This window comes from Suillus subaureus (genome assembly GCF_016647635.1).
Source record: "Suillus subaureus strain MN1 chromosome Unknown BJ212scaffold_53, whole genome shotgun sequence".
Taxonomy (NCBI): Eukaryota; Fungi; Basidiomycota; class Agaricomycetes; order Boletales; family Suillaceae; genus Suillus; species Suillus subaureus.
Window position 1 is genome coordinate 38,088 of NW_024538609.1, and position 18,468 is coordinate 56,555.

Sequence of the window (18,468 nt, forward strand, 5' to 3'; positions counted from 1 at the left end):
GCACATCAAAATATGACCTATAAAGTGGAAGAAGGTGCCAGTCTCCAACCAGTAATCGCGCAGGTTCAAAGTACCGCCCTTTGCGTTGAAGAAGGTGCTAGTTCCCAACCGATAGTCGCGCAGGTTCAACATGCCACCTCTGATGTGGAAGAAGGTGCTGATCCCCAATCGGTGGGCGCGGAACGTCGAGCTGCCTATGAGGCTGCAGATCACATGAATGCATTTGGAAGGACGCATTCAGAGATTGAATTGCCCGGCTTGGACCGATTTATGAGCCAACATCACCGCGTTTCTACCTTACCTGCCACAACTTGCTCGGCACAGAATACGACAACTATTTCCTGTGATCCACTTTCCTATCCGCATCGTCTTGATGAGATGGACAAATATGGTCGCTCGGCATCACGAGCACGTTCATTGAAAGATGATCAAATAATTCAGACGGACCAGCCCCTGATGTCTGAGGATGCGGATGACGATGTGTATCTGTCTGCAAAATCCGATGATGGAGAAAATTTTGTAAGTTAACTTTTCTCGTGGTCCTCATAATGTAGGCTGAAATTTCCACGTTCTTTGTCAGATGGACGCAGGAGACTCCCTTCCGCACAATGATGCCAGTGACCTTGTCCAGTCAATCAAATCGATGTACCGGGTCCTGGACTTGATCAGTGAACAGGGGAGCGGTGGGCTAGGTGACTCCATTTTCCTTTCCGAGCCTTCCTTCGCTGATTGCTCTTAGTGGACAAAATTATCATTGCGCAGGATTCACTCCGGGCATTCACCAATACCATTTGTCCTGGTGCATATGTCTCCATGACGAACGTTGACTTTAGCGCGCTGGACGGTTTGTTCGTGAAGCCCATCGGCATCTATGGGAGCAAAGAGGAAATAGTGCGACTCTTGTCGTCTCTTGGTGTTGTCGATGACCACGTGTGAGATATTACTTTCTGGCTGCAAATCGAAATCCTTACAAACCTTTCTTGTAGGGTGGCCCAGCTTGTTGCGAACCACAGCGAGTCTAATATTTCAAAACCAAGTCTTCGCTCTGGACTTTACATTGTCAGAACAAAATTTGAAGCTACCTCCGATGAACAACTATTCATTGTCTACTGGCCCGAGGATGACACTTGGAATGATTCAGCCCCTTCATCCGTGAAACGCACCCGTGTCACCTTCATGCGGTTCGTCTAATCCTCTCCGATTTTCGGTAAGTATTTTTTGACACAGGATATTAGGTACCTTACGACGATATGTGATCAAGTTATGGCACTCATCTCCCCGGAGCATGCCCGTTCCGTTGTATGGAGTGGACAGGAAGACGAAGACACCATGGAAATGGACGAAAACCAAGACGAGTATGACAGAATGTTCACATTTGAAGTTAGGAAAACCAACGAACAGGAAGAAGCCATAAAGCCGCGTCCTGGATTCAAGGTTTTCCCTACCCATCGTGACTGGCGCAGTGCTAACAGTCGCGTGTAGGCTACGTCCAGTTACATAGCCATGCCTCAGGCTCACCCGGAGATGACAGTGGATCTTGGACTGCATAAGCCCCGGTTATTGCATGGCGAGACTATTCAAGGGTTCATGACAAACAGCTATTTACCTGCCAGGCGGATCACTGATGAGTGGACGCGCAAGTCCATTACCCGCCTCCAGTTAAGCAATTGGCTGTGGGTGTTACTCGTTGTAGCTAGTTCCTGTATTTCAAACTGATACCTCCTCAGGTGCAATGACGGTCTGCGGGTCAATGAGAACTTGGATGCCAACGAAGTGCATCTTTTACTGGACGCAGGTCTTCGGGATCGCTTTCCGCAACTGTGCAACCAATGGCAGCAGGAGTCGGCCGATATTTCATCGAATGTCAGGGCCTTCAACGCATCGACAGAGGTCAGAACCAAGAGAAAGTTGGAGGATGACTCACCCCTTCTCACTCCCATTTTCCATTGGGCATTGGTTGACGCCATTATTCAGAAATTTCCGTAAGCATCCCTTCACATCACTCTCTCGTATCTCTAACTTGATCCCTTCAGCACTTTTACCTATGATTCCTTCCCTTACCCTACCAAAAACATGCAGGGCTTGCCCTGCAACTCAAGGTATATCTTCTGTCCAATCAATTCGTTTGATAATAACGCTCTGTCCAGAACCGGTCGAACCTGCTACTGCTCCTTCGTGAGTCGCGTTTGAGACAGCCTCAGCCGAATATTTCTGATTCATTCATTTAGTGGCTCTCCCCCTCATTCTATGACGAGCACGCAGCATAGCTCCCAGATCAAGGTATTCATCTGTCTATGTAGTAAAGTTGCGTCATAGTGACGGATTGTCTAGATCGACTTTCAACTATCATTGAGCTATATCCAGAAATAGGGGAAGAGCTTCGTCACACGGTGCAAAAGCTGCGCATTGAGAAGATCAACGATCGCGATTTCGAGAGCTCCAAGGAACGAATTTTTATCGCTCAAAGCCTGCTTCGTCAATCTCCTGATACCAAGATGAAAGATGAAGATTTTTTGAATGTAATTCTTCACAAGGATATGCGACACGTCAGGGAATCTGTCAGGATGATAGGACGGAGTGCTTCCCCGCATCAGCAGCCAAAGGGATTGATCAACACCGCTTGGAGTGGTATTAATTCCCTCATCTCGTCTGGACAAGACTCCCAGTTCGTCGATGAGATATTCAACAATGCAGAGGCTGCTGCATCTGCGATCAGTGACACTCAATTCCTTGCTGAGTTGAATGACATTGAAAAGCTACCTGTCATGAAAAAAGTCGTCGCGGATACTAGGGCTGCTGCCTTGGCGCACTTCAGATCACTTCTGACGATGCAAGCAACAAATTTGACTCGTTTGGCGCTGGATGTACAAATCAGCAAATGTGTTGCCCGTATTCGCAGGGAAGCGGTCGGCAGTGAAGAACAACAACTGGCTGAATTACGAAAGAAGTTCATTGCTTCCTTCAATGCCCATTCGCAGATGGGTTTTCATTCGTAAGCGATTTTGCCGCATTTCTGCTCCACCACATTCATAAATTGGCAGGCACACCTCACTTATCGATGTCATCGAGGATGTACGAGGCTTATTGTCTCTAGCAGCGTCTTCAGTGCAAATAACTGGTTCAAGGGAATATTTCGAGCGGCCAAAGCTGAAATTTACAGTCCACCCCATGCAACTGACAACGCAGGATTTACATTCCTTACAGTTAGATTCTAGCACGATTCCTTCACCAAAGTTCAGAAACTTGTACTCGTTCAAGTTACCTCTTGGTTATTCAGTGGTGTATGTGCTCTTGGCAATTTAACTTCTACATATAACTGACGCAGAACTCCGTCATTGATCCCAGGAGAGCGCAATTGCTTCCAGGCGAGAAGATCTTGCTCGTGACGACTGATCGGTTTGGAAGCTTGACGGTGTACCTGGAACACCTCACTGCTATCGAGGGCGCCTTGGTTCACGGCGGCCGCGGGAAAAAGCTGAATAGCGATAAGATTGGCGAATTTGTTCTGGCTTTCGATGAGTCGAAGTGTGTGCTCAGCGTTGTTGCCACAGAGAAAGTTCGTTCCACTAGGAATCTGCTGGGATGCGCCTAACGAACGTGCCATCAGCTCTTATTACACATCTTCGTCTATGATGATAACCGTGTCGGTTTCCAAGCTAATGGCAGTGCAATCAACTTGACGCAATGGTATCCTGAAGGGACTTCTATCGCTCATGCATGTTTCATATGCGGCGGGGAAGAGTTGCTGCTCGTTGATACATTGGCACAGGCCAGAGTTTACTCCTTGACGACCATGCAATTCAGGTCAGACTTTGCACCCACAAGAGTAGCAGACGTCTAACTCATATATCACAGGCCTGCGACGCTCAATCTCATCCAGATTCCAACGGCAGTTTACTCGACTCCAGATGGTTCTTGCTTAATCACCGCTCACGTGCATGGGTCTAACTTGAAACTAACCGCCTACCACTGGAGTACGTTCGGCTCAACGGATGGCATTCCGCTCGAGATACCTGATCTTCCATTGGACCAGCCACTACTTTTGACATCGCTGACTAACCGGAATATCGTGCATTTGGTCACACTTGACATCGACACTCGATCGTGTCGATCTATTGCCCTTGACATCACCCGGAAAGCGACAGAGTTCACCTTCAAAGAAAGGGGCACTCGAGGAGGGAATGCAAAATCAGCGAATGTCGCTGCCTACAGCTCCCTCATCGATTGTCACGCTGAAGTATGGACGCGCTTTCCGGTTCTTACTGCCATCCAGCGCGAAACAATCACGTCGTCCAGTAAGAGGAGTCAGCGAACGTTGGTGTTCATCACAGAACAAGACCATCATAGATTCGTACCGCACTTCCGCGATCTTATTTCAACCTTTGAAAGGACGTCAAAGAAGCCAACTGGAAATCTTCTCAAGAGAATTGATGTCTCTTCAACGACATACTCTGCTTTTCACAATAGTCACCTTGGTGGTGCCGAGTGGAGCGTGTCGAAATTCCGCGCTGGGGAGTGGCTGGCAGAGTTCCTCTGCCTCATTCCTATCCAGATTGCCGTGACAATGGAAAATCGTTTCATTCCGCTCAAGGACGGGGTGTATTCCACTCAGCTGGAGAAGTCCCTTCTCGGCGCGGATGTCAACCACATTGTCGATCACTTGTCCTTTGGTTGGTATGAATCTTTGTTCCAGTCATACATGGCCAAAAAGGTGTGGATTGTATAAATGCCCTACAATTTGTCAAACCTATTAACTTCCGACCCAACTTCAAGCCTGTCAAAGTCGTGTCATCTATGGGCGAACAATCAGTGGGGAAAAGCTTTTCCTTGAACCATCTCGTAGACACATCTTTTGCTGGATCAGCGATGCGCACAACAGAAGGAGTGTGGATGTCGGTGACTCCAACGAAAGATGCTCTTGTAGTCGCTTTGGACTTTGAAGGCATGTCGAATCAGGTATTCTTGCGCATCAGTGCTGACATCCTCACCCAAAAGGTGTCCATAGTATTGAGCGTTCAACTCAAGAAGATACTTTGCTCGTCCTTTTCAATACTGCAATCTCTAACTTGGTTTGACACCACTTTCGTGCTGCAAATGGGAGCTTGACCTTGTTTCATAGGTGCTATTCCGGAATAACTTCGCCTTGAGCCGCAATATTACAGGACTATTCCATTCATTCCAATCGAGTGCGACTGTCCTAGACCCAGCAGCCAACCCGAATCTGTTTCAATCAACATTGGTGATCATCATCAAGGTGATATTCCCCTTCTGACGGTCGCCTTCATATGGCTGAACTTGACAACTTTAGGACGTCGTGGATTCAGATAAAGCAGATATAACCAAAGAGTATGTTTATGATCATGTCCTGACGAGCGCATACTCAAGTTAGCACTCAGATTCGCTCTCAAGTTTCAGAAGATTGTCCAGGATGAACAAGAGGCCAATTTCATTTCTCGCCTCCACGCTGGACAGTTGAATATAATTCCATGGTATGTGCAGTGTTTCTGTGTGTATATTTACACACAACCTTATCGTTTTGTAGGCCGGTGATTGAGTCGCAGGAATTTTACAAGCTGTTCCCAGCCCTTAAGCGTCAATTGGACAAACAGAAACTCACTCATAATACGGCGGGAGAGTTCCTTCATGTAATGAAGACTTTGATGGCAAAACTGAAGGTACGCTTCAGTCACTGTACATTTTGTGAGGGTATTGACTTAAACATTTGCAGGCAAATGATTGGGGCGCTCTCTCGCGTGCGTACTCTTAGATTCAGAAATAATCAAACAGTTCAGCTGACGAATGATGCATCGCAGAATCAATGGCCTCGCATCGAGCACAACTTCTTTCAGTTATGTTGCACAACGCTCTGGCATTTGGACTGCAAGAGGTTGATCCTTGTCCGGAACCTTTGAAGGTATGAAACACTTCTACTGTCTTTTGTTCGAATCGTGATTAACCTGGCATTTATAAAGAACCTGGATGACGGTGTCCCAATTGATATGCCTGATACTGCTTCAGAATTCTCATTAGCGGAGGGGAAGCAGTCTTCTTCTCGCGAGGCCGCTCTGCACGTCCTGTCTCATGCATGGCAAGACTATGATTCTCGCCAACACATGGCAGACGTTCTTTGGATTGAGAATTTGACCGCTCACATCGACAACCTGATCAATTTGCGCGTTGCTCACGTTCGCGAGTGGATATCAATGAATGTCGCTCGCTTTCCAAGTGGGCAAGCAAGCATTGGCGAGCTTATCAGAACGTTCGGCAGTGCAACAATAGACTTGAAGAGCAACTTGCAGTTGTGCAAGCTGAAATGTGCAAGCTGCGAGCTACTCTGCGTTCAGAGCAGATTGCACGATGGACAGCACAATTGCCAGACTTCTCATGCTTGCATACATTCGTGCGATTTCTGTGCGTTGTTTGGAGAGACCAAGGCTTGCACGATGTCGTAAGTTGATATCTGTACTTTATTGATAAATGATTGATAACCTTTCAGAGCGGGACATCCAGGCAATCATATGAAAGTTTTTTTATGATTAAATTCACACACGTCCTTACATCGGGTCGCCCTTTTCAGGTGTATTGTGAATGCGCATCTCTGTGGTCAAGTTTGCAAACTCTTCGGGAGACAGGGATGTCTAGATGAGTGTACGAAGGTGAGATAGATCATCTTCACCATGGTTAGAAAGCCACTGAACCTGTTATTTAGGTGATCGGGCACGCAGAAGATGATCATCTATGTGCTGCTACTGTCCATGCCTGCGGTCAGGTATGTTTGATCCTTGAGCAGGCCTTTTTCATGTGCTAGAATACGTCTAGCCCTGTGAGCTGTCAAAATTTAGGTTGGCTGACAGATCAACTCCACCTTGCCGCGGTATATGTGGCACTCCAATGTAGGTCACATAATCGATAAACGCTCAGCTTCACATTTAACATGTTATGTACCTCAGTGACGTGGACCATGACCAACACCAGTGTGGTGCTCGACTTTGCTCTTTCCCCTGCCAACTTTGCAAGAGGCTCTGTGCGAGTGCGGACCATCTTCACGGCTTGCAAGACAGCGCCATTCATCTCTGCGGGTTTGTCGATGATCATCTAAACCACGTTTTTGTAATTACATGACAATATAGGGAGGAACACCCGTGTCCCATGCAGTGCATTGCTGATGGCATCTGCGAAATCGAGACTGCGCCACAATCGATCGAGGCAACGTTCACTGGAAAGCACGAAACATTCCAGTATACGAAGGTGGCGTGCTGTTTTTTGTCGTGGACATCATTTTCTGAGTTGACATGCGATCTTGGTTTGCAGTATTCGCAAGGTGTGTGTTGGATTGGTTACCTCTGACACTGACACTGACTCGCCCTCAACAGTGGCCAAACGACTGAGATGTGCCAAGTCAATACCACCAGGCCTGGTCGCCCATGAAGGTCAGCACAACCATAGTTTGGACCAAAGAGTGGTGCATTTCTGCAGAGCGAAGTTGGAAATTTTCTTTCGTTTGTGGTCGTTCCTCATTTTTCTCGTCTTTTCAGGTGTGAGCATTGTGGCTACTATTGTACATTGCCGCTCGGTAGGTACTATTAATGCATCTCAGTAGTAATGTTTCACAAACCATTACACCAGGTCACCCGCAACAAGAGCATGAAACTAGACACGGATCCATGTCTTCGTCACGATGGGCAATCGATGGCCCAGATGGTACGGGTCTCGAGGTTGAAGGCCGTCGCTTCTCCTCCAACGATGAAGGTGCACCGATGATGTGCAACATTATCTGCCAGACATTGGGCAGACACGTACACATTGACTACTGTCGATCGCAGGATGCTACCCCATGCATATTGAACCCTGAAGCTCTGCATATCTCCAAGAGAGTGTTACCAACCCCGGATCGTCCCAAAGACTTTTTGACGCACAATCTCTTCTGGCGACGGAGTGGTAAGTTGGCATGTTGGTTTTATGTTGGCTGATCTAATTCAGGTCCACAGGCTTCAAAGATCCGTACTCCCGGGAGGAACAAGCGAACTTTGCAAAGTGGTGGGTTTTACAGTGCCTTGTCCGTAGCACTGACCACATTCCCTATTCAGTGACGCCATGTGCAGCGGTAAAGTTATCTTAGCTACTAATCTTTGTTGGTTACTCATCCTCACACAGGTCCTGAACACACAGCTACAGAGGGAAATGCCGCTCAGCCCTCTTTTTGTACTTTGCCTCTCTTCCACGTTGCAATGGATCCAAACACCCCCCTAGCGAGACTCGGATACGTCTCCAATGATGGGCATCATTTCTCTTGTAGGAATCCTGTTGTGATGCAGCAAGCGTTTCACGTGTAGGTCGTTTTTCTTCTGTCCATAGCAAGGCCGTTAATTGATGCACGCCAGAATCTTTGTGGCAGATAGGTATTACATGCCGCATGTTGAATGTGACAGCACATACTGACTATAGTGATAGATCTGGCTCCATGCGTTTGACGGACCGACAACCTCTCAGGAATACCCCCGCCTCGGACAAAATTATTCAAAGCTCTAACAATAGGTTTGGCGCTGTTCTGTCGTCCTTGTATAGCTTTTGGTCTGCCCGAGCTGCAGTAGTCGCTGGTTCCCAAGCAGTCAGACGAGACTCCTACAGTGTTATCCTGTTTGATCAGTCTGTTGTGGACGCCGTGGTGAACGATTTCTCCAGCTCGCCTGACAACCTACTAGACGCTGTGTTACGTTATCGAACTTCGGCAGGCACAAACTTCACTGCTGCCATTCAACGTGCCCAATCAGTTATGGAGCAACACTGGAGCACAGAGAGGTGAGTCTCCATTATTGATCAATTTGCGAAATGTTTACATGGGCGTAGAACGCCTGTAATTATATTCCTGTCCGACGGCGAGAGCCCTATTGAGAACCAAACTGTTCAAGATTTGTGCCGCGCTGCAGTCCGTCTTGGGTTTGTGGTTGTACATATTGCGTTCTTGATTCACTGATTCCAGAGTTCAAATATAGAAAGGCATTATCCCTCCATTCCGTATCTTTTGGCCGAGATAAATATTCTTCGTCTTTGAGAAGAATGTTTCAGATCGCTCTAGAAACCCAGAACAACGCCCCGCGAAACCCCTTAGCTTCCGCGGCATCTACTGTTGCGTCCACATACTCAGAAGCTTTAGATACGGTGAGCAATTTCATCCCATGTCGAGTGTAAAGCTTGCTTGACATGTTTTTGTGCAATTAGGTTCAACTCGCTGAAACATTCCTTGGAATTGCTGATTCACTCACAAAACCAAGAGGGTTTCTCATTAGCAACAAAGACACGTAAAATGTGGGAAGGAATACAAAAATGATGTTTAAACGTTGTGTTTAGATGTCTTGGCTAGATGACTCAGTGTTCAACAATACTGCCAGCGGGTGTGAAGTTGTATTACCACTATAGAAATTAGCATTTAATACTAAGTAAGTGCATAAGAACATTCAAACACCAGCCGTCAGGGAGGAGGTCACCTCCGTGGGCGTTGGCAAAATAGAGACCAACATCAAGGCCAAATGTAAGGTAAATCACTAGAGCCTGGATCTTAAGCGAGCATCCCAGTCTCATCCCCCTTGCTGGTGGTGCCAGTGGGAGGAGGCCCGTCAAGGTTATATCGACTGTGGGACATAGCTACTAGTTGTTGACGTCGTCGAATGAATCGGTTCAACCTGAGGCCAACACAATACGACCAGTGACTCAGCGTCAGCTGCGCAATCTGCGCGTACCTTGGGTATAGGCGACGGCAATCAAATTCACATACGGTGCTCAGTTGACATTAGATGGCTTCCCGCCGCGTTTAGAACGTCCTAAATCTAAATCTGTGTTCCCAAGTCCTCGTGCTGACGTGCTGCCGTCAAATGTCAGTGTTTTGCAAGTCCGCATGTTCAGAACACCCAGTTCAACTAAAATGATATCTAGAAGGAATGGTGTTCAACAAAACATGTTGTAAACACCTAAACAAGCCTCGATATTTTAGAATTGAGAGGGAGAATTTCTATGTTTCTACACCGCAACAAACGAAGGAAACCGTTAAGACGCGGTGCTCTATGAGCTGTCCTGTGAAGTACGTAGTACGCGAGATAAAGGAAGTAGTATGGTGCGAATAGCCGACAAAGTCTATTTTGAGGTGTTGATTTTTCCTAGTAGTAGCTTGTGCTCCAAGCTTCTATGCTTGATATGATACAACCCCTCCCTCCTATTTTAGAATTGAGCAGCACTAGAGATTTAGAAGGTCACTTGTTGGCGGCGACCACACCGTGACAACCTGAGAAGAAGTTTGACTTTCGCAGCAAGTCGACTCGCAGCCGAAGGTGAAAACTTCAATATGGCACCATGTGACGGCCGCGGCCATCACCAATATTATTAACATTGTTGTCGATATCAAGTTCGAGCCTGCTGCCAGTGATCCCGGGTCGCCCATAATGCACGCTGTACTACGGAGCTGCCAACGTTTTGCGGAGGGCTTCCTACAAAATTCATCAAAAATTTTATGGTGACCTCACGGCTGCTGCCTCGGCCAACCTCTGGTGCGCGTTTTGCACATCAAGTGACAGTTACTAGTGGTAGTAATAGGTACGTCACTCCATGCCACTCCCTCGACAAATAATAAATAGGTTTCAAATAAAACTTGAACTTGTTGGAACACCTGATGAAGATCTGATATACTGCCGTGCAGATCTTTCGACCTCAGCAAGACTGCAAATTCGGATCGCAACAAAAACGTGCCACAGGGATGGGGTTGCTTCTTAAAGGTCTACTTCTACTTCCCATGACTGGTTTCAATACGCTAATTATAATAGATCTTGACAATAGGTGATCTGAACCGACCGATAAAGCCCTACAACTGTGACAGCTTTGCTATCATGCTTTGGCGAAACATTCAATGAGCACCTTTACTCCGCGGTGTGTATGCACCATTCATCAATTTTCGTCAATACCTTTAGTAATCTCCGATGTTGTCCACCCTTCAAACTGCGATTTATTGGTATTCAGCTAGGCATCACGCGTCAGTTTTGGCTGACCCCTCAATTACCTTTTGGGCAAATTTTTCGTGCCGACTGTCCAGCCACAGGGTGTCAGGCACAACTGTGCCGTCTTTAAGAACGCTGCCTTGAGAATTGTGGTCCTGTACCCCCTATATCAAGACACTCCTCTACATTTCTCATCATTGCTAAGTTATACTAGTTATTTCGCAATGCCTCTTCCGTTCGTATGCCACTCTGAAGTCGATGTTCTCATCATTGGTGCTGGCCCTGCTGGGCTCATGTGCGCGAATGCCCTGGCAAATGCGAGAGTAAATGTTCGGATCGTCGATCAAAAGTCAGTGTGTCGATCCCTTCCTTTCCTGCTTTTAACTTAACCTTCTGTTAGGGCTGTCAAACTAACTACTGGCGAGGGTGATGGAATTACACCTCGCACTACTGAAGTTTTACAGGTGAAAATGCTCCCTTACTGATTGACGAACATTCGGTATTAACAAGTTGGACATAGAGTTATGGACTTGCCGAGCGCCTTCTAAGGGAGTCTTGCCAACTCCATCTAGCGGTATGCCTTTCAAAATGGGCTTCCAGGATATATGACTTATTGCATCTTAGTCCTTCTACAACCCTTCTGCGACCGGCGGTATCGAGGTTCGTAAATTCTGCTATCAACAAAGGACATTCACCGAATTTCCGTCATTAGCTTACTGACAGGATAGCAAGCGTGACAGCTCCGTCTGCAAGATACCCATTCGAGGTGTGTTGATAAATTGGACAGAAATTACATTAGCTGAATGAGATCAAGGCTGCGCTCCATCAAGGAGCCATTCAAGACATTTTCATAGATTCCATGACACCGCTCGGCGTTGAGGTTCAACGATCGACGATACCAACTTCAATAGAGCTCTCCAAGGATGAGAATGAATTGGTAGATCCTACATCATATCCAGTTCGCGTTGTGCTCCAAAGACTGGACAAATCCGAGGACGAACCACAAGAAGAAATTGTGCATGCTAAATTTGTTGTCGGTTGTGATGGTGCGTTCCAAAGATGTCAATCCAGGCCTATCCAGGCAACATAATCATTTTCCTTGATAGGCGCTCACTCATGGGTCCGTAAACAAGTCGATATTACGATGGATGGGGAACAGTCTGGTGAGAATGTTGATCACTTAGAATTCTCAGCAAGCTCAGTCTTGATCGATAGATTCCATCTGGGGTGTCGTGGATATGGTCACACCTGACACCGACTTCCCGGATGTTAGGAATAAGGCCCTTATACATTCTAACCATGGTTCAGTTATTTTTGTTCCTCGAGAACAGGATCGCATTCGCATTTATATACAACTAAAGGACAAAGATGTCATCAATCCGATGACAGGCAGGGTGGACAAGGAGAAAATGGGTCCAGAGCAGATTCTTGAAGTAAGCGATATCCACTATATGATCAACAATCATCAATATTCCCTTCAGACTGCCCAAAAATCGATTGTACCTTACAAGCTCACCCGGAAGAGTGAATTTATATGGTGGACGATATATAGCGGTATGCATCTTACTACTTGCTATGAATTCGTGTTTGTTGACATTTTGACTCAAGTCGGACAACGAGTAGCCTCAAAGTATTCCATCAACAATCGCGTATTTATCGCTGGCGATGCTTGCCACACGCACTCTCCGAAAGCAGGTAAGCGTCTTAAATCCGGCTCCTTCTCCTGGTCTGGTTACAATGGAACTTCCAGGACAAGGCATGAACGCAAGTATCAACGATAGTCATAATTTAGGTATGTCCTCTTTTCTTGTCGTTAAGATCGAGCTAAACCAGTTTCTCAGCTTGGAAAATTGCCCTAGTTATTCGTGGGTGGGCAGACATGCCCCTTTTGTCAACGGCAAGCTTTTCGAGTTGTGCAACTGTTAGACTACTTACTCACGCCCCGCTGATAGTATGAATCAGAGCGCCGTCAATACGCATTAGACCTGATTGCGTTTGATAAAATGTGGTCCACCCTTTGCTGTGACAAGCCCTTGACTGAGCAGAACGGCGATGGGGTTTCGCCCGATCATTTCTTGAAGTGAGATTATGCCACCAACAGTCATGTCCTTTTACTGATCCTGCGAGGTCTCAGGACTTTCCAAACAGACTTCACCAGCGGCATCGGGGTACATTATCAACCTTCAGTTGTAGTAAACGACAGAAACCAGGAGCTGGCTAGTGGTCTCGTCCTCGGTAAACGCGTCCCTCCATACAAATTCATGCGTGCAGCAGATGCATGGCCATTCGAGCTCCAGGACCTCCTTCCTTCGGACTTCCTCTTCAAGTTACTCGTTTTTACTGGTGATTTCAGCGATCCGCTTCAGCAAGCGAGGGTTGAGTCGATGGTCAAGGACATGCAAAAAGAAAAGAGCTTTCTGAACCGTTACGCGATGCATGGGACCTCACGGTTTGACATCATCACAATTAGCAAAGGCCGGAAGCAAACATTTAATATATTTCTGCTCCCTGCACTTCTTCGCTCTCATTGGTCAAAGTGAGTGCTCGCTCATCTGCGTGAAGGGCGATAATATTGATGGAGATGTTCTTAGGGTGTTTATCGATGATACGGATCCCACTGGTAGGTTCGGGGGAGAAGGCTACTCGTATTATGGAGTGGGAGCTGAGGGTGCTGTTGTCGCTGTTCGTCCTGATGGCTATGTTGGAGCCATCGCGCCACTGGATCATGTTGAGGACCTTGATGCATATTTCGCATCTTTCATGAAGATTCCCGCTTAGGTGTAAAAGTGGTCAGACTACGTAGTGATGCATTGAGACTGGACCTCGTCGTCGTTACTGCTACATAATATTGCCCATAGCCATGGTCGGAGTTGAGGTACCTGGTAAACCGAACCATGACTCTAGTGTGGGGGACAAAACTCTAGGCGCTTAACTTTATGATTCATGCAGCGCTTCTCCCTCTGAACACAGGCCTTGGCGCACTCGATCTGCAAGCGACTGACTCTGATATGGCGAGCTAGCCTTGATGCCATCCTACCCCTTTATCATCTGTGACTTGGTCTCATTTCCTTCGTTGTTTTCCGAAAGTCCATGGCATACCCGTCAGTATCTCGAGTCTCAATACATCACCACCGTTTATTACATACAAATTTACTCTCGCCACTTTCATAGGAATGCTAGCGGAGGTGTATATGTGAGATAATGACAATTGTCCCTCGTTCCACTTCTCGGATTTTATTATTAAATCAGCAGTCGGCGTTGGTAGTTCTTACTCCTCCTCGATTGTTCAGGCAAGCTCGGCTCTTTTTAAGACATGATCCTCCCCTTCAAAAGTGTGAATTGCATCAACTCTGCATCGGCGACTTATCTCCGGAAAATAGTGCGTTGTAAGTAAACAGGTCTAGCGTGAGGATATAGAAGTAGCTGGAAAGATCCTAGGAACCAATGGTACTTTGAAGCAGCGAAGCGACATTTGGAAAAGATTGATCGTTAAGCCTAAGCGGGAATCTTCATGAAAGACGCGAAATACGCATCAAGGTCCCCAATGTGATCCAGTGGCGCGATGGCCCCAACATAGCCATCAGGACGAACAGCGACAACAGCGCCCTCAGCTCCCACTCCATAATACGAGTAGCCTTCTCCCCCGAACCTACCAGTGGGATCCGTGTCGTCGATAAACACCCTAAGAACATCTCCATCAATATTATCGCCCTTCACACAGATGAGCGAGCACTCACTTTGACCAATGAGAGCGAAGAAGTGCAGGGAGCAGAAATATATTGAATGTTTGTTTCCGGCCTTTGCTGATCGTGATGATGTCAAATCGTGAGGTCCCATGCGTCGCGTAACGGTTCAGGAAGCTCTTTTCTTTTTGCATGTCCTCGACCATCGACTCCACCCTCGCTTGCTGAAGCGGATCGCTGAAATCACCAGTAAAAACGAGTAACTTGAAGAGGAAGTCCGAAGGAAGGAGGTCCTGGAGCTCGAATGGCCATGCATCTGCTGCACGCATGAATTTGTATGGAGGGACACGTTTACCGAGGACGAGACCACTAGCCAGCTCCTGGTTTCTGTCGTTTACTGCAACTGAAGGTTGATAATGTATCCCGATGCCACTGGTGAAGTCTGTTTGGAAAGTCCTGCAATCTCGTGAGATTAGTAGAAGGGCATGACGATTGGTAGCATAATCTCACTTCAAGAAATGATCGGGCGAAACCCCATCGTTGTTCTGCTCAGTCAAGGGCTTGCCACAGAAAAGGGTGGACCACATTTTATCAAACGCAATCAGGTCTAATGCGAATTGACGGCGCTCTGATTCATACTATTGGCGGGGCGTGAGCAAGTAGTCAAACAGTTGCACAACTTGAAGAGCTTGCCGTTGACAAAAGGGGCATGTCTGCCCACCCACGAACAACTAGGGCAATTTTCCAAGCTGAGCAACCGGTTTAGCTCGATCTTGACGATAGGAAAAGAGGACACACCTAGATTATGACTATCGTTGATACTTGCGTTCATGCCTTGTCCTGGAAGTTCCATTGTAACCAGACCAGGAGAAGGAGCCGGATTTAAGACGCTTACCTGCTTTCGGAGAGTGCGTGTGGCAAGCATCGCCAGTGATAAATACGCGATTGTTGATGGAAAACTTTGAGGCTACTCGTTGTCCGACTTGAGTGAAAATGTTAAACAAACACGAACTCATAGCAAGTAGTAAGATGCATACCGCTATATATTGTCCACCACAAAAAGTCACTCTTCCGGATAAGCTTGTAAGGTACCAGCGATTTCTGGGCAGTCTAAGGGGAATATTGATGACTGCTGATCATATAGTGGATACCACCTACTTCAAGAATCTGCTCTGGACCCATTTTCTCCTTGTCCACCCTGCCTGTTACCGGATTGATGATATCTTTGTCCTCCAGTTGTACATATACGCGAATGCGATCCTGTTCTCGAGAAACGAGAAGAACTGAGCCATGGTTAGAATGCACAAGGGCCTTATTCCTGACATCTGGGAAGTCGGTGTCAGGTGTGACCATGTCCACGACACCCCAGATGGAATCTATCGATCAAGACTGAGCTTGCTGAGAATTCTAAGTGATCAACATTCTCACCAGACTGTTCCCCATCCATCGTAATATCGACTTGTTTACGGACCCATGAGTGAGCACCTATCAAGGAAAATGATTACATTGCCTGGATAGGCCTGGATTGACATCTTTGGAACGCACCATCACAACCGACAACAAATTTAGCATGCACAATTTCCTCTCGTGGTTCACCCTCGGATTTGTCCAGTCTTTGGAGCACAACGCGAACTGGATATGATGTAGGATCTACCAATTCATTTTCATCCTTGGAGAGCTCTATCGAAGTTGGTATCGTCGATCGTTGAGCCTCAACGCCAAGCGGTGTCATGGAATCTATGAAAATGTCTTGAATGGCTCCTTGATGGAGCGCAACCTTGATCTCGTTCAGCTGATATACTTTCTGTCCAATTTATCAACACACCTCGAATGGGTATCTTGCAGACGGAGCTGTCACGTTTGATGTTCTATTGGTAAGCTAATGGAGGAAATTCAGTGAATATCCTTCGTCAAAGGCGGAATTTACGAACCTCAATACCGCCGGTTGAAGAAGGGTTGTAGAAGGCCTAATATGCAATCAGTCATATATCCTGCAAGCCCGTCTTGAAAGGCGTACCGCTAGGTGGACTTGGCAAGATTCCCTTAGAACGCGTTCCGCAAGTCCATAACTCTATATCCAGCTTGTTAATACCGAGTCTTAGTCAATCAGCAAGGAAGCATTTTCACCTGCAAAACTTCAATACTGCGAGGTGAAAGTCCATCGCCCTCACCAGTAGTTAGCTTGAAATCCCTAACGGAAAGTCGAGTTAAAGACAGGAATGGAAGGGATCGGCTCAATGACCTTTTATCGACGATCCGAACGTTCACTTTCGCACTTGCCAGGGCATTCGCGCACATGAGCCCAGCAGGGCCAGCGCCAATAATGAGAACGTCGACTTCAGAGTGGCATACGAACGGAACAGACATTGCGAAATTTAACTTAGCAATGGGGGGAAGTGTGGAATGTCTTGATCCAGGGGGTGCAGGTCCACAATCCTCAAGATGGCACTCTTAAGGACGACACAGTTGTGCCTGACACTGCATGACTGGTCAATTGGCGACGAAAAGTCACCCAAAAGGTAATTGAAGGGTTAGCCAAAACTGACGCATAGTGCTTAGCATAGTCCTGATAGACCGCAGGCCGAAGGGTAAATGACCTCAGAGATTACTCGTAATCGAAGGGTCGGCGAAAACTGACATATGATGCCTAGCTGAATCCTGATAGGTGGCGTGGTGCATAGTACACACCGCGGAGTAAAAGTGCTCAGGAGTCAGCAAATACTTCGCCAGGGCATGATGGCAAAGCTGTCATGGTTGGAGTACTGCTGACCAATTCAGACCACCTATTATCAAGAACTATTATAATTAGCGTATTGAAACCAGTCGTGGGACGTAGAAGTAGACCTTTAAGAAGCAACCTCATCCTCTTGACATGCCAGCTATTCGCGTTTTTGTTGAGATTCTAAATTTGCGGTCTTGCCAAGGTCGAAATATCTGCACGGCAGTAGTATGTCCATCAAGTGTTCCAACAAGTTGTATCTGAAACCTAGTTATAATCAGTTGTGGAGTGACGCGGACGTACTACCCACCATTACATGTCACTTGATGTGCAAAATGTGCACCAGAGGTTGGCCGAGGCCGCGAGGACGCCAAAACTTGACATCGACAATAATGTCAATATTATTACTGATGATGGCCGCGCGCGACCGTCACATGGTACATAACGTTATTGTATCAGACACTCATTCAAGTTTTCACCTTCGGCTGTAAGTCAACTTGTCACGAAGGATAAACTTCTTCTCAGGTTGTCACGGTGGCCAACGAGTGACTTTCTGAATCTCTGGCAGTCCTACGACTCCGAGTCAGACTCGTGTGATCAACATGAACTTTCTCAGATTGTCACGGTGTGGCCGCCAAGAAGTGATTTCTGGCAGTCCTGCGACTTCGTATGATCTTCTTCTCAGGTTGTCACGGTGTGGTCGCCGCCAATAAGTGACCTTCTGAGTCTCCGGCAGTCCTGCGACTCGTGTGATCAACAGACTAAGATTAAGACTAATTAGTGTTGTTGGCAGAATGCGCGACTCTGCACAGTATCTGTTTCGCGTATTCAATTAATGTCAGAAACCTACCTTCATATACTCATTAATATTAGATCTAAACTGTGGTCGCGATCGGCCGGTTAGACGAGTGTGATTTGAACTCCCGAATGGACTTCGATCCTGTCATTCAAAGTTTTTGTTTGAACCGCTCTTCTCTGGAGTACCGTCAGCTTCGTAGAGATGCCGTACTTTATTCTGACGAAAGGGAGTCGAAATGCTGGTTGTAATCGAGGGGGATTTCGAGTTTGAATGACGTTGTTCAGA

At 46.9% G+C, this 18,468-nt stretch overlaps 3 protein-coding genes across 3 annotated transcripts; 2 read left to right on the plus strand and 1 right to left on the minus strand.

Moving 5' to 3' along the window:
• Positions 1 to 213: 213 nt before the first annotated feature.
• Positions 214 to 9,475, plus strand: BJ212DRAFT_1391820 (uncharacterized protein; the record flags this gene model as incomplete). The annotated part of the gene is made up of 38 exons (XM_041337042.1): positions 214 to 519; positions 581 to 692; positions 740 to 932; positions 987 to 1,181; positions 1,236 to 1,434; positions 1,483 to 1,673; positions 1,728 to 1,982; positions 2,034 to 2,175; positions 2,268 to 2,280; positions 2,317 to 2,992; positions 3,042 to 3,281; positions 3,346 to 3,556; positions 3,608 to 3,804; positions 3,856 to 4,711; positions 4,774 to 4,942; positions 4,996 to 5,069; positions 5,120 to 5,254; positions 5,309 to 5,346; positions 5,397 to 5,489; positions 5,543 to 5,675; positions 5,729 to 5,753; positions 5,814 to 5,914; positions 5,973 to 6,448; positions 6,578 to 6,656; positions 6,710 to 6,769; positions 6,820 to 6,893; positions 6,951 to 7,079; positions 7,131 to 7,258; positions 7,374 to 7,482; positions 7,536 to 7,573; positions 7,627 to 7,938; positions 7,989 to 8,037; positions 8,088 to 8,104; positions 8,155 to 8,329; positions 8,446 to 8,799; positions 8,848 to 8,937; positions 8,994 to 9,159; positions 9,220 to 9,475. 38 exons carry the CDS (start codon positions 214 to 216, stop codon positions 9,301 to 9,303), a joined length of 6,894 nt encoding a protein of 2,297 aa, XP_041187227.1. The 3' UTR covers positions 9,304 to 9,475.
• A 1,622-nt stretch (positions 9,476 to 11,097) lies between these two features.
• BJ212DRAFT_866612 (FAD binding domain-containing protein) lies at positions 11,098 to 13,884 on the plus strand. Its single transcript, XM_041344232.1, has 16 exons — positions 11,098 to 11,331; positions 11,383 to 11,446; positions 11,503 to 11,556; positions 11,607 to 11,642; positions 11,695 to 11,748; positions 11,797 to 12,028; positions 12,089 to 12,145; positions 12,198 to 12,415; positions 12,464 to 12,536; positions 12,591 to 12,677; positions 12,733 to 12,774; positions 12,824 to 12,879; positions 12,935 to 13,062; positions 13,117 to 13,325; positions 13,389 to 13,518; positions 13,574 to 13,884. The coding sequence occupies exons 1-16, from the start codon at positions 11,207 to 11,209 to the stop codon at positions 13,758 to 13,760; spliced, it is 1,752 nt and encodes a 583-aa protein (XP_041187228.1). The 5' UTR covers positions 11,098 to 11,206; the 3' UTR covers positions 13,761 to 13,884.
• A 540-nt stretch (positions 13,885 to 14,424) lies between these two features.
• BJ212DRAFT_866799 (FAD binding domain-containing protein) lies at positions 14,425 to 17,254 on the minus strand. Its single transcript, XM_041344233.1, has 15 exons — positions 16,908 to 17,254; positions 16,793 to 16,856; positions 16,683 to 16,736; positions 16,597 to 16,632; positions 16,491 to 16,544; positions 16,211 to 16,442; positions 16,094 to 16,150; positions 15,824 to 16,041; positions 15,703 to 15,775; positions 15,561 to 15,647; positions 15,464 to 15,505; positions 15,359 to 15,414; positions 15,176 to 15,303; positions 14,720 to 15,121; positions 14,425 to 14,664 (listed from the first exon to the last, which is right to left on the minus strand). Exons 1-15 carry the CDS (start codon positions 17,030 to 17,032, stop codon positions 14,478 to 14,480), a joined length of 1,815 nt encoding a protein of 604 aa, XP_041187229.1. The 5' UTR covers positions 17,033 to 17,254; the 3' UTR covers positions 14,425 to 14,477.
• Between the last annotated feature and the right edge of the window lie 1,214 nt (positions 17,255 to 18,468).

What these genes read in the sequence shown, in the direction of transcription:
- BJ212DRAFT_866799 (XM_041344233.1), bottom strand. Translation starts at nt 17,032, where the DNA reads ATGTCTGTTCCGTTCGTATGCCACTCTGAAGTCGACGTTCTCATTATT. An exon ending in CTTCAACCGGCGGTATTGAG is followed by an intron (nt 16,545 to 16,596) that starts GTTCGTAAATTC and finishes TTCCTCCATTAG; the next exon opens with CTTACCAATAGAACATCAAA. An exon ending in ATTTGTTGTCGGTTGTGATG is followed by an intron (nt 16,151 to 16,210) that starts GTGCGTTCCAAA and finishes TTTCCTTGATAG; the next exon opens with GTGCTCACTCATGGGTCCGT.
- BJ212DRAFT_866612 (XM_041344232.1), top strand. Translation starts at nt 11,207, where the DNA reads ATGCCTCTTCCGTTCGTATGCCACTCTGAAGTCGATGTTCTCATCATT. An exon ending in GCACTACTGAAGTTTTACAG is followed by an intron (nt 11,447 to 11,502) that starts GTGAAAATGCTC and finishes AGTTGGACATAG; the next exon opens with AGTTATGGACTTGCCGAGCG. An exon ending in CTGCGACCGGCGGTATCGAG is followed by an intron (nt 11,643 to 11,694) that starts GTTCGTAAATTC and finishes TTCCGTCATTAG; the next exon opens with CTTACTGACAGGATAGCAAG.